General features: G+C 42.1%; 1 protein-coding gene across 1 annotated transcript in view; it reads left to right on the top strand.

Moving 5' to 3' along the window:
* Positions 1-385: 385 nt before the first annotated feature.
* The window catches only part of ATP6V1E1 (ATPase H+ transporting V1 subunit E1), a 38,564-nt gene continuing 24,946 nt past the window's right edge, over positions 386-14,003 (top strand). The window contains exons 1-3 of the mRNA XM_080812091.1: positions 386-557; positions 7,418-7,483; positions 13,594-13,703. Coding sequence (XP_080668217.1) covers positions 525-557; positions 7,418-7,483; positions 13,594-13,703 — 209 coding nt within the window. The 5' untranslated portion in view covers positions 386-524. The remainder of the gene's footprint in view (positions 558-7,417; positions 7,484-13,593; positions 13,704-14,003) is intronic.

Below are 14,003 nucleotides of genomic sequence, written 5' to 3'. Positions count from 1 at the left end.
AAATCTGTAACTGTTCTAAAAATAAAATCTATTAATAAAATATTGGTGAATTTGTTTTCATTAAGGCCAGGAAAGCAAAAAAATAAATTCTGATTTGGGAGTAAATAAAGGGTTTACAGCAAGGGCTCTAAGGCTAGAAAAATACACAGAATTCGGCTAATTTCAGACGCTTGAATTCCCGAAATTCACTCCTACTGAGGAATACGGCGCTGTGGAAAACAACTCAGAAGTCACGAGCCAGCTGTGAAATGGATTGAGACTGCGCGGAGAAGAGGCTGCCAGGGCCGGGGCCCGGACACGGGGCGGGTCCAGGGCGGGACTTCCCCGGACTCGTTCTCTTCCCACTGGCTGAGAAAGCTCACATGGCTGGGCTGCGCGGTCACCTGACAGGAACCGGAAGCCGGAGTTATAAAGCGAAGGAAGCCGACAGCCCCACTGCATTTTTTTTCTTCCTCTTCGTTCCCCTGCCCTGTTCCAGTGTAAGCTAGAGGCAGTGGGGCCTCCGGCCTAGCCCAGCTTTCGTTATGGCCCTCAGCGATGCTGACGTGCAAAAGCAGGTGAGGACTTGCGGTTGGGTCTGGCGAACTCGTAGCGCGGGTCCCGGGGTGGCGAAGTGGAACCCGGCGGCTCAGGGAGGACGCAGGCCTAGCGCGGCCCAGATACCCGAGGAGGGTCCCCCAAGTCTCGGGGGCTTAGTGGGCTCTCTGCAGGAGAGGTGTTTGACCCACAGCTCCTCTGTCTTCACTGGGGTTTTGTGCGCCGCCGTCTTGAACGTGCTGGCTTTTTGGTTCGCACCTCGGCGTTCCCTATTTTCTCAGAGTACTAGCTGTGGTTGTTAGAGCTGAGAATTGAAAATAGGGTTGAAATGCGAAACGAGTGCAAGGATTGGGGACCTTGTTTTCACCTGTTTTTTTAACCTTGAGGGAAGGGTTTACAGTACGATAGAGAATGCTGACGGGAGAGAGTTGCTTTCAGTGTTGTTTTGAGGTCATTCATTGAATTGTTAATCTTCATTTTGGATTGAATTATAATGGTTGGTCTCGCACTAGTGTGTACGTTAATGTTTATTAATAATCAGAATATCTTTCTTACATTTATGAACCGCAGCGCGAGTGTTTGGCAAAAAGTCAAGGCTAATGGGAAAAATTACGGAAAGCGTAGACCTACATCATTTTTGCAAGTGTATCAGTCCTGGGAAGCTTTGGGGTTTTTGTTTGTTTGTTTTGTTTTGTTTAATGTGCCATACCTTCAAGCTGTTAATTAATAAAGTTAGAATTCAGAAGACTCCCAGGATAATATATTGGCATTGATAGGCCTGTAACAAACATGGGAAAAAGTGGTTTCCCTTTGCCCTGCCACAGATAACTCTGAAACTAGGGTCCTTGAATTTAGTAGTCATATTGCCAGTAGATTTTTCAGAGAAGGAATCTTTACGTAGTTTAGAGAACTAAGTCTATTTCTTTTTGAAGTACTAGGAAAATTCTCTGACTAAAGCTCTCTCACTGGCTTATGAATCTTAAATGAGCAATGAAATGTTTTTTTCCTTGGATATTTCTATTTCCTAGAAAATGAGTTGGCGGGGTGCCTGGGTGGCTCAGAGAGTTAAACCTCTGCCTTCGGCTCAGGTCATGATCTCAGGGTCCTGGGATTGAGCCCCACAGCGGGTTCTCTGTTCAGCAGGGAGCCTGCTTTCCCCTCTCTCTCTGCCTGCCTCTCTGCCTACTTGTGATCTCTCTCTCTGTCAAATAAATAAATTAAATATTTTAAAAAAATAAAATTTAAAAAAGAAAATGAGTTGGCATTTTATTCTTAATCTGATGTGCATAAGAAAAGTGGAGTCTTTGTTCATCCGTGGTCTTGTGCTAATAATCACAGAGGGGAAATCGTGTGACAAAAATAGCATCTATGGAGAAGATTAAGAAATCTTACAGTAGTCTTACAAAACAATGGGGCTTTTATGTTTATCACCGCTGCTTCTGATTTTTACCGTAGGAAAACTTGGTGCAGTGGAAAAAGTACAGTGTCCTCCACATCTTCTAGTAGTCACAGTTAAAATGCTGATTCTCTTTTTCGGCTTGTTCCTTCATCATCCTTCTTACCCCTTTGTTACAATATATTGAAGAATAAGGCTTCCCCAGGAAAAATATAAAGTGGTGTATTTCCTTGGAATGTAAACCAAAACCATTTTTTCTTTCTATAAAATTGAAAGATGAAGGAATCTGTGGTCTCTGCCAATGTGTAGTGTAGTCTCTACACTACACATAAGCTCTGTAAGGGCAGTGTGTTTTTGTTCTCTGTATACTCAGCAGTGAATGGACAAGGTACCAAGCACATAATAAGTGCTTATAAATTGTGGATTCCTTGACTTCTTCCCCATTGTATTAAAATATTTATGTATATTTCCCTTTTTGTCTGGGGAGTATGGTTATTTATTTTATCCAGTATTTGAAGGAATCTGACTTCAAAAAACTTAAAATCCAGTAGGGTTAGCAGGAAGATGAAAAGTATCTTTTAAAGGCCAGATTTTTCTGCCTTAGGGGTGGAGTTAAATGTCCTGAAGAGTTGACTATTTTTCTTGTTGGAACTCTTGAAGACGGAATATGATCATGTTGGCTGTAAACAGGCTACTCTGACCTGGGTTAAAATGACTGTTTTGCTCTAGGCTGTGCTGATCTAGTCAAATCCGGTAGTAGAGGGTCCAGCATGAGTGATAAAGGCAGATAATGCAGGTTTGAATCAGTGTTCACCTGTACAGGCCCAGTGTGCCTTGTAGCATTTTTAAACACCTGTTTTCATTACTGTATTTACTTTTAAAATTCCAAACTGAGTTCAGTAAGGCTTCACACTGAACTTGTGGAGATACCATTCCTTTTTTTTTTTTTAAGTTCCGAAGATATTTTTTTTAAAAAAATTTATTTATTAGAGAGAGAGAGAGAGAGAGAGAAAGAGCGCGTGCACGCATGAGAGAGGAGGTCAGAGGGAGAAGCAGACTCCCCATGGAGCTGGGAGGCTGATGGGGGACTTGATCTCCGGACTCCAGGATCATGACCTGAGCCGAAGGCGGTTGCTGCCAGGTGCTTCTGGAGATACCATTCTTTACCATGAACACACACACACAAATGGAGGGGGAGGGGCTAATCCTTTTAGCAAGGTCACAGTGATTTTCTATACAAGATGCCTCTGGATTAGGTACCCCAAATATTTCAAGGCCTGAGATTTAATAAGTATTGTATTACCTATGAAATAGATTTTGATTATCATAATTATTTTGGTTCCTCAAGCATAGGGTAGTTGCTAAGAATTTTGACAAAAAAGAAATCTTCTCTTTCAAACCATACTGTTTTTTTCTTTAAGACTTTGATGCCACGAGGTTTTATTATTAATGTTTTTTTTATTTTTAAAAATTATTTATTAGAGAGTGTATGCATGCGAGAGAGCACAAGTTGGGGTGGGGGCAGAGGGAGAAGTAGGCTCCCTGCTGAGCAGACACAAGGCTCCTCCCAAGGCCTTGGGATTATGACCTGAGTGGAAGCAGAACCAACTGAACCACCGAGGTGCCCCATCAATGCCCTTTTTATTTTATTTAAGATTTTATTTATTCATTTGACAGCACAAGCAAGGGGAGTGGAAGAGGGAGAAGCAGACTCCCTGCTGAGCAGGAAACCGCCCCCCCCCCCATGCAGGGTTGATCCCACCTGACCCAAAGGCTGACACTGAACTGACTGAGCCACCCAGGCACCCCTATCAATGCCCTTTTATTTTATTTATTTATTTAATATTTTATTTATTTATTTGACAGAGATCACAAGTAGGCAGAGAGGCAGGCAGAGACAGAGAGGAAGGGAAGCAGGCTCCCTGCTGAGCAGAGAGCCCGATGTGGGGCTCCATCCCAGAACCCTGGGGTTATGACCTGAGCCGAAGGCAGAGGCCTTAACCCACTGAGCCACCCAGGTGCCCCTTGAAATGCCCTTTTAAAGAAAAATGTGTAAAACACATAAAACTTACTCATCTTAACCATTTTTAACTGTACAGTTCAGTAGTGTTAAGTATTTTCACATTATTTTATTTATTTTTAAAAGATTTTATTTATTTATTTGACAGAGAGAGATCACAAGTAGGCAGAGAGGCAGGCAGAGAGAGAGAGAGAGAGAGAGGAAGAGGAGGACGCAGGCTCTCTGCTGAGCAGAGAGCCGGATGCGGGACTCGATCCCAGGACCCTGAGATCATGGCCTGAGCCAAAGGCAGAGGCTTAACCCACTGAGCAACCCAGGCACCCTGTTCACATTATTTTAAAACATCCTAACTCACTTTTGTACACCTATGTGTACATTAGATTTATGATATCTTTGTGGTGTGTGGAGAAGTGGGAATTGTTTCCAGATTGTTAAACTCTAGAAAGTACTTGGACTATCTCAGGAGGCTTAAAATACCAACAGGTTGTCATTCATTCACAAACGTTTATTGAACACCCCCTTTAGGGGCAGTCGTTCCATGTTCTGGTGTTATGGTGATGTAAAAAATAAGATGTCAGGGGCGCCTGGGTGGCTCAGTGAGTTAAGCCTCTCTGCCTTCGGCTCAGGTCATGATCTCAGGGTTCTGGGATTGAGTCCCGCATCGGGCTCTCTGCTCAGCAGGGAGCCTGTTTCCCCCTCTCTCTCTGCCTGCCTCTCTGCCTACTTGTGATCTCTCTGTCAAATAAATAAAATCTTAAAAAAAAAATAAGATCTCAGTACTCATGAAGCTTACCTTAAGTGGGAGAATTAATAAACACAGTGAATTAGGGACTCCTGGGTGGTTCAGTCAGTTAAGCATCTGACTCTTGATTTTGGCTCAAGTCATCATCTCAGGGTCGCGAGATAGAGCCCTGCTTAGGGCTCCAAGCTTAGCTCAGAGTCTGCTTGAGATTCTCTCTTTCCCTCTGCCCCCTACCCCTGCGTGTGCACTCTTCTCTCTCAAAGTCTTTTTTTTAAAAAATAAAATAAAAACAATGATGGTTTTTGGTTATTGGTATTTTTAAAAATCATCTTCCCTTTTTTTTATTCGTCATTTCTTTCAGATAGAGCCCTTATGAAATGAAAACAACCAGAGAGTTTGATTAGCTCTGGTATTTGTATATTCACATGGGTGTATTTTACATCTTCCACTAAAGGTCGTACTTCATTTGCGGGTCTAAAAACAAAAACAGAAAAAACCCACTTCATTTATGAGTCCAAATTGGATCAGTGTCCCTAGGCCCCAGAAGACTTCAGTGGACTTGATTCTCCGATTGTAGCCAGAGAAGCCTTTTAACAACCACCTTGCCTTATAGTCAAATAAAATAAATAAAATCTTAAAAAAAAAAAAAGTTTAGGAAGAGGAAGTGCAGGGTACCCTAGGTGCACATTGGTGAGAAGTTCAGAAGAGATTTTCCAAAGGAGGTGACGGTTAAGCAAGCTGAATCCCAAGAAGTTAGCCAGGTGAAGGGAGGGAGAAGAGTATTCCAAGTGAAAGGAGCAGCATATTTGAAATCTTGGAAGTGAGGAAGAGAGTGTTGAACTCAAGGAACAGAAAAACTGAAATAAGTTTACTAGGACAGGAACCAAGAGTCTGAAGAGTGGCAAATGGTGAAGGTGATGTTTCATATGATGTTGGCAAGGTGAGCATTGACCAGATCACGTACCTTCTAAAATCTTTGTGCTCTGTCATAAAGGGGGGGGGGAGTGTGATACATGATGAAACAAGCATTTTTATTTTTATTTTTTTGAATATTTTATTTATATGAGAGAGAGAGAATGCATGAGCAGCAGATAGGGGCAGACCCTGCTGAGAAGGAAGCCCAATGCAGGACTCCATGCGGGACTTTGGGATCATGACCTGGGCCAAAGGCAGATGCTTAACGGACTGAGGCCTCCCCCCTGCCCCAGACTCCTGAAACAGGCTTTTTTTTTTTTTTTTTAAAGATTTTATTTATTTTATTTACTTGACAGAGAGAGAGAGAAGGATCACAAGTAGAGAGGCAGGCAGAGAGAGAGGAGGAAGCAGGCTTCCTACCGAGCAGAGAGCCCCATGCGGCTCAATCCCAGGACCCAGGGATCATGACCTGAGCCGAAGGCAGAGGCTTTAACCCACTGAGCCACCCAGGCGCCCCTGAAACAGGCATTTTTAAAGAATCTTTCTGGTTGTAGTGTAGAGTTGATTAGAAAGGAAACAAGGCTGAGGGCAGGGAGACACAATTGGAAGCTGTTGTAATAATTTAGTTGAGAGATAGTGGTAGCAAAGACTAGGAGACTAGGATAATGGCTATGAAGGTGGGGAAATGTGGACAAATTAAAGAACTATCAGGAGAGAGAATTGATAGCACTTGGTGGTTGATTGGGTGGGAGGACTGAGGTACAAGGAAGGGTCAAAGTCAGATGTTGGTACTAATCCTCAAGCTAGAAATCAAAGTGGGCAGAAGGGAAGTGATTAGCAGTTCATTATTTATTTTTTTATAAAGATGTTATTTATTTGACAGAATGTGAGAAAGGGAACGCAAGCAGGGGGAGTTGGAGAGGGAGACACAGGCTTCCCGGGAGCTCGGTGTGGTGCTCTATCCCAGGACCCTAGGATCTTGACCTGAGCCCAAGGCAGACGCTTAACAACGGAGCCGCTAGCGGTTCATTACTGAGTGTGTTGGATTTAGGTTGCTGTGAGTAGGCTGTCTAAAAAAGAGCAGTCTAGGAGGCAGAGGAAGAAGAGGGTGGTCTAGAAGGAGGACAAGGAAGTCCTGGAAGCAAAGGGAAGAGATTGTTCTTGTTCAAGAAGGGAGGGTTGACCAGCATGTCAAGAGATGCTGAAAGATTGATTAAGGCCAAGATTTAAGGGCTAGGAGATTATTGCCATTTTATGAGAGTAATTCCAGTGGAGTGGAGGGGGTAGAAGTCAGATTGAAGTATGTTGAGAGTAGGAGGTAAGAAAGTTGAAAAGTGTGGAGCACCTGGCTGACTCAGTAGAGCGTGTGACTCTTGATCTTGGACTTGTGAGTTTGAGCTCCGTGTTGTGTGTAGAGATTACTTAAAAATAAAAACTTAAAAATCTTTAAATTTAAAAGGTAAATATAGATTCGTTTAATTATAGATGGAGAAGAGGAAAAGAAGATGCAGGCTGAAAGGAGTATGAGGTAAAGGAGGATATATATTCAGTCCTCCCTCCCCCATAGACTCCACATTCCTCGAGAGTAGGATAATGTTCTGTAATACTGAATATTGTGTCTGGTCCATTTGCTAGAGCGAATTAGTACTGTAAGATATTATCTTATATATCTCATTTGTCTTTGTACAGAATGCCTGGCACATAACATGCATTTAGTAAGCAACTGATTGTTAAATGAATCAGAAGAGATATATGTATATTTTTGTTATAGTTAGAAATAAAAATAACCTTTCTTTCTTCCTTCTAGATTAAGCATATGATGGCTTTTATTGAACAAGAAGCCAATGAGAAAGCAGAGGAAATTGATGCGAAGGTGAGATTCCATTTTCTAGGTTTAGGAAGTTCTCAAAATTTCATAGTGTGGCTTTGCTAAGCAGTAATTAGTAAAATTGCTTAACAACACATAGCATAGGACTGCTAAGAATGTGTCGTGTCTTTAATGTCAAAAATAAATTTTCCTGGGTAACCTTCTTGGGTCCCCTCCTTCTTTGGGAACTTTGTACTATTGCTCAATAAACTTAGAAAATAAATATATAAATTTTCTTTTCTAAACATTCTGATTGCCAATAAGTGTCCTGAAATTTTATGGTAAGGAGTAGAAAGTAATGGATAAATTTTCTCATGGAATGTGGAATCCAGACATTAGCATCTATGACTAATTATCGTAGTTGATTAGGGGAGGTTATAGTATTTTTATGTTGTTATTTTTCTTTTTAAGTAATTTGTGCTTGTTGCAAAAAAAAAAAAAGTTCGGAAGTGTATAAGGTATAAAATGAAAGCCCCTGTCCATTACAAAGGTGATACTTGGTCTGCATTTTGAAATTTTATAAATATTTCCAGTTGTACTTTGTTTATACACAGTATATCAAGTTGCTCTTTTCCATAGGTATAATCATAATGGGCCAGAATATATTGTGTAATGCATTGTTTTCATTATCTTTCTTTTTTAACTCAACTTTGTTTCTTTCTCCCTTTCTTCCTTCCTTCCTCTCTTTCTTTCTTTCTTTGTTTCTTTCGACATTTCTTTATTTGAGAGAGTGAGAGCAAGTGTGAGAAAGGGGAGAGGCAGATGGGGAGGGAGAAGCAGACTGCCTGCTGAGCAGGGAGCCTGCTGCAGGGCTCTATCGCAGGACCCTGAGATCATGACTTCAGCTGAATGCAGACTGACTAAGCCACCCAGGTGCCCCTTTGTTTTTTTATTTTAATTTTTTTTAAGATTTCATTTATTTGACCGAGACCGTGAGAGAGGGACCATAAGCAGGGGGAGTGGGAGAGGAAAAGCAGGCCTCCCGTGGAGCATGGAACCTGATGTGGGGCTTGATCCCAGGATCCTGGCATCATGACCTGAGCCGAAGGCAGACGCTTAATGACTGAGCTACCCAGGTGCCCCTAGGCGCCCCTTTATTATCTTTTTTATTCATTCTACTGTAGTTATATTTGTTATTTATCAGTACAGCCTTAAAATTGTGTGTGCTTTGTATTCTAGGACTAAAATTCTGTGAAATTTTGAACTGTTTAAGTAATTTATCATTTAAGGAGGTGCCTGGCTGGCTCAGTCGGTAAAAGTATGCAACTTTTGATCTCAGGGTTGGGAGTTTGAGCCCCATGTTGGGTGTAGAGATTTCCTCCCTCCCTAACCTCCCTCTCCTTCCTTCCTTTCTTCCTCTCTTTCTTTCAATAGACAAATACTTTTATTTTTAAAACAAACTACCTAAAGAACTGTGAAGCTAAATGACTGGCCTGGGATCACACAGCTGGTACTTGCAGAGATCCCTAGCCCAGCACTTCCTAGTTAGGCTGATACCTGAGTTATAATCTGTTAATGGCATCCAAAAGCCTTTGTAACTTAACTTTTTTTTTTTTTTTAGTAAAAATAAAGGCCATCAGGTGAGAGTATGGAAGCAAGAACTTCATAGTTCCCTCAGTGACCCCAGAAGACAAGGAGATGAGAAAAGTCATTTTTAAAAACCTACACTGAGAGAGGCACCTGGGTGGCTAAGTGTCTGCTTTTGGCTCGGGTTGTGGTCTCGGGGTCCTGGAATCGAGGCCCACATCAGCAGGTTCCCTGCTCAGAGGGGAGCCTGCTTCTTCCTCTCCCCCTGCTTGTGTGTGCTCACTCTCTCAAGTGAATAAAATCTTAAAAATATATATGTAAATTAAAAAAAAAAAAAACCAAACCTGTGCTGACAAGCCACGGTTGTCTTGAAGATGGTGCCCTGGGAAGCAAGTGGTGCTGCTGGTGCCAAGTGGGACAGAACGAGGTTGGCGTCTCATGAGGTGTGGGAGTAGGGTCCTGTGTCCTGGCAGGTGCTGCAGGAGGGACGTAGCTTTCAAGCTCCTCTCTTTGTGTTGTATCCAGAGGAGCCGTCGGACATACGGTGGTCCCCCAGGAGCAGGTCCCAGGCATTTTGGCAGCTCAGACAGAGGCTGCCGGGGTTGTGGAAATGAGCGCCATCGTCAGTACTATGAACATTTGCCCCCAAGAACTCTGAGAGCTCTGGCACGGCATCCCCCCATTCACAGTGCTCCTGAGCTCCAGCATAAAGATTATTTAAAAAGAAAATCTAAAAAAAAAAGTGTCATTTAAGGAAGAAAAGACTGTTTTGTCTACCACTACTATATAACAGCTGATAGAGTATTGTTTTATTTTGTTTGGTGGTCGTAGGAGCACTTCAGTTTCTTGTATGACCAGATCCCTCTTTCCCTCTGGGGCAAATGTAGAAATTCTATTTCAGTTGATAAATGCATTCCTGTTTGAAATATGTTATCTTGGGATACTTGAGTGGCTTAGTCAATTAAGCATCTGCTTTGGGCTCAGGTCATGATCCCAGCGTCCTGGAATTGAGCCCTGCATCAGGCTCCCTACTCAGGGGAGAGTCTTCTCCCTCTGTCTGCCACTCCCCCTGCTTGTGCTCTCTCTCATTCTCTCTCTCTCTTTCTGGTCACTAAGTAAATTAAAAAAAAAAAAAAAGTCTTATCTAGTATAACACAGTCATCTTTATTTCCCATGATAGGTATAGAAAAAGCTGTTAGGGGACGCCTGGGTGGCTCAGTTGGTTAAGCGGCTGCCTTCGGCTCAGTTCATGATCCCAGCATCCTGGGATCAAGTACCGCACCCGGCTCCTTGCTCGGCGGGGAGCCTGCTTCACCCTCTGCCTCTGCTTGCCACTCTGTCTGCCTGTGCGCTCGCTCGCTCTCTCTCTCTGACTAATAAATAAATAAAATCTTTAAAAAGAGAAAAGAAAAAGCTGTTAGGCATTTATTTTCATTTATTTATTTGAGAGAGAGAGCACCACAGGGGGAGATACAGAGGGAGAGGGAGAAGCAGACTCCCTGCCGAGCAGAGAGCCCAATGTGGGGCTTGATGCCAGGACCCTAAGATCATGACCTGAGCCGAAGTCAGTCAGACGTTTAACTGACTGAGCCACCCAGGCACCCCAGGCATTTCTTTTAGAACGTGAAATCTTGAGTACCAGTGCCAGCCATTAAACATTCAAGTGGACCACTCTAGCTAACTTTCCAAAATCATTTCATACTACTTAAAAACCATATACATCTCATACTGGTAAGATCACCTTTTTAAAAATATAACCACTCTTCCAGCAGTAGTCAACTGTCCAGATAGACCATTCCTGTGATGGTGTTACACTGCTGGCAGAGGGCTGTCCTGTTGTCTTCCTCCAGTGGCCTTTGGTCACTCTTCTGGTGGTGCCTGCTGCTGGTGCAAGGCAGAACTGTGCTTCCTTGAGAATGTGCTGAGTGTTCACTCTGGCTGTTTAGTTCTAGTCTGGGAGCAGACACAGTATGCTTTTCTCTGTGTCTTCTAGTTAAATGGCTTTTTCCTTCTCTTTGAGTATTTCCCTTTAATTCTACAATATTTCACACTTTGCTATCCTAAGTATATTTGCTATCCTAAGTATATTCTCCCTCCAAAAAACTTAGGGCACCTGGTGGCCCAGCTGGCTAAGTGACTGCCTTAGGTTCAGGTCATGATCCTGGAGTTCCGGGATCGAGTCCCACATCAGGCTCCCAGCTCCATGAGTCTGCTTCTCCCTCTGACCTTCTCCCTTCTCATGTTCTCTCTCTCTCACTCTCTCCCTCAGATAAATAAATAAAATCTTAAAAAAAAAAAAATCAGTTGTAGGGGTGCCTGGGTGGCTCAGTCGTTAAGTGTCTGCCTTCAGCTCGGGTCATGATCCCAGGGTCCTGGGGTCAAGCCCCACATTGAGCTCCTTGCTCTGTGGAAAGCCTGCTTCTCCCTCTCCCACTCCCCCTGCTTGTGTTCCCTCTCTGGCTGTCTCTCTCTCTCTATCAAATAAATAAAATCTTAAAAAAACAAAAAACAAACTTCGTTGTAAGCTAGTTTGTCTATTAAAATGGTGTTTTATTTAATGTAAACTTCTTTGTAAAGTATATTCTAGGTTGTCAAAGTCTATGTTTAGTATATTTATATTTAATAATATTTAATAAGAATTTAATAATATTTAATAAGAAGAATTTAATAATAAGAATTTTTCTCACTGAGTGCCCAAAAAATGTTGGATGTTTAACCTTCATTTATATTTATATAAAGTAAAAGCCATCCTTACTGAATTCTGGCAGAGTATTAAGGATTTTGAACATGGTGATTCGTCAGGGGGCACTTTGGGCTAATACTCTAGGTTTTCTGGCTTTTTTCTGTAGCACATTTGGTGCCATCATCGAGAAAACAAGAGTTGCAGAAGATGACTTTTTAACACAGTAACAGCTGGCACCGTGACAGGCATGTTGTATGTATGTGCAGGTGGTGTTCGAGGGGTAGCGTGAGGGGCTCTAGCAGGACTAATGCTTACTCGCTTCTGTGCACTGTATAACTGGGAGCACATGAAAGGCTCTTGCTCCAGCAGTCACTCTGAAGATTTTGACAACTTATGAATGGAGGACACTTTAGTAGCCATCCAGATCAATTTATAAGTCAGCCTGAGTTATTCTCTCTTCCTAGAATTAGTTTGAAAAATTGGAGATTCCAGTTTGCTGTGATGAAGATTCATGGATGGGGGTGCCTGGCTGGCTGGCTCAGTCAGTAGAGCGTGTGACTGTTGATCTCAGGGTCATGAGTTCCTGCCTCATGTTGAACATAGAGCTACTTTAAAAAAAAAGATTCATGGATGGTTGACCAGGACTGGCACTCCTTCCAGCCATTGAGTTAAAGCCCAAACCCCCTGGTAGCTGAGTAATGTGGTTCTCCCCTACCCTACCCTCAGAACTGGAAAACCGCTTACTCTCAGTATTCAGGTCAGTATTGTTGTCTTACTCTATCACCACATTTGTTTATTTAATGCACTGAAACTGTAATGTTGCTTTGTATTCCCAGTAAAATAGAAAAAAATTAAAAAATTAAAACAATTAAAGAGTAACCGTTCAATAATTTACACATAAAACAAACAACTTACATTTATATAACTTAAGTTTTTAAAAGGATTGTTAGATTTATCTTACTTATTTGTCCTATGAGGAAAGAATACTAATTTATGTATATATTTTTAAAGGGAGGTGGGGTGGGAGAGGCAGAAGGAGAGACAGAATCCCAAGCCAACTATACACCTAGCCTAGAGCCCAACATGGAACTCAGTCTTACAACCCTGAGATCATGACCTGAGCTGAAAGCAAGAGCGAGACACTAAGCCAGCCCAGGCACCTGAAGAATACTGTTGTAATTCTTTTACTTCATAAGGGCGCACTAAGACAGATTACTTGACCATATTTTTTAAGGCAGTAACCCAGATCTTCTAAACTCTAAATTCTGTAGTCAGATGGATTAAATTTAGAATACATAATGATTTTTTTCTTTTTTTTTAAAGATTTTATTTATTTGACAGAGACATGGCAAGAGAGGGAACACAAGCAGGGGGAGTGGGAGAGGGGGAAGCAGGCTCCCCACAGAGCAGGGAGCCCCACTGGGGCTCTATCCCAGGACCCTGGGATCATAACCTGAGCAGAAGGCAGAGGCTTAATGACTGAGCCACTCAGGCACCCCTAGGATTTGTAATGATTTTTTTCACATACAGAATCTTCTATTTGAATACATCCTTTGTAAGTCTGTGACTGGGGACTATTAGCTTTTTTATTTTTATTTTTTTTAAGTAAGCTCCACACCCAACTTGGGGCTTAAACTTATGACCCTGAGATCGAAAGTGGTATGTTCTACCAATTAAGCCAGCCAGGCGCCCCTGGGTACTATTATCCTAGGTCAGATTTTTGGTTTTCTTGTTCATCATTTATGATGAAAATCACTGGTTACCTCTTTGAGTAAATTAGAAATTTTGAAGGCAAGTCAAATAAGCTTACTATTTTTGATATGGAATACAGTGCTGCTGGTTACCAGCTGCTTAAAATAAAACTCAGAAATCTGGTGTAATGAATTAACAGTTGTGTCCTTGATAGGCCGAGGAAGAGTTCAACATTGAGAAAGGTCGTCTTGTGCAAACCCAAAGACTGAAGATTATGGAATACTACGAGAAGAAAGAAAAGCAGATTGAGCAGCAGAAGAAAATGTAAGTAGATCCTGGTCACAGTGTTAGGTAAGGAAGCTTTAAAAAGTCAGTGGGACAAGAGGATAGAGCAGGTGCTTTGGAGTTAGGCAGATATGGGCTCAAGTCTTAATTGGACCACTTAACATACTTGTATGACCTTGAGCAAGTTGAATAATTTCTTTTTCTTAATTTATGAAAATGGAAGCATCGCAGGATTATTGAAAGAAAGTTGCAATAACTGATACGAAAGTGCTTGCCACTTGGTAAGCTCTCAATAAATACTTCGAAAATAAGTTGGTAGAATCCACTACATGTATATCA

This window comes from Martes martes, assembly GCF_963455335.1.
Source record: "Martes martes genome assembly, chromosome: 8".
Taxonomy (NCBI): domain Eukaryota; kingdom Metazoa; phylum Chordata; class Mammalia; order Carnivora; family Mustelidae; genus Martes; species Martes martes.
The sequence above is the reverse complement of the archived record's forward strand: the minus strand, read 5'-3'. Positions and strand labels throughout refer to the sequence as shown.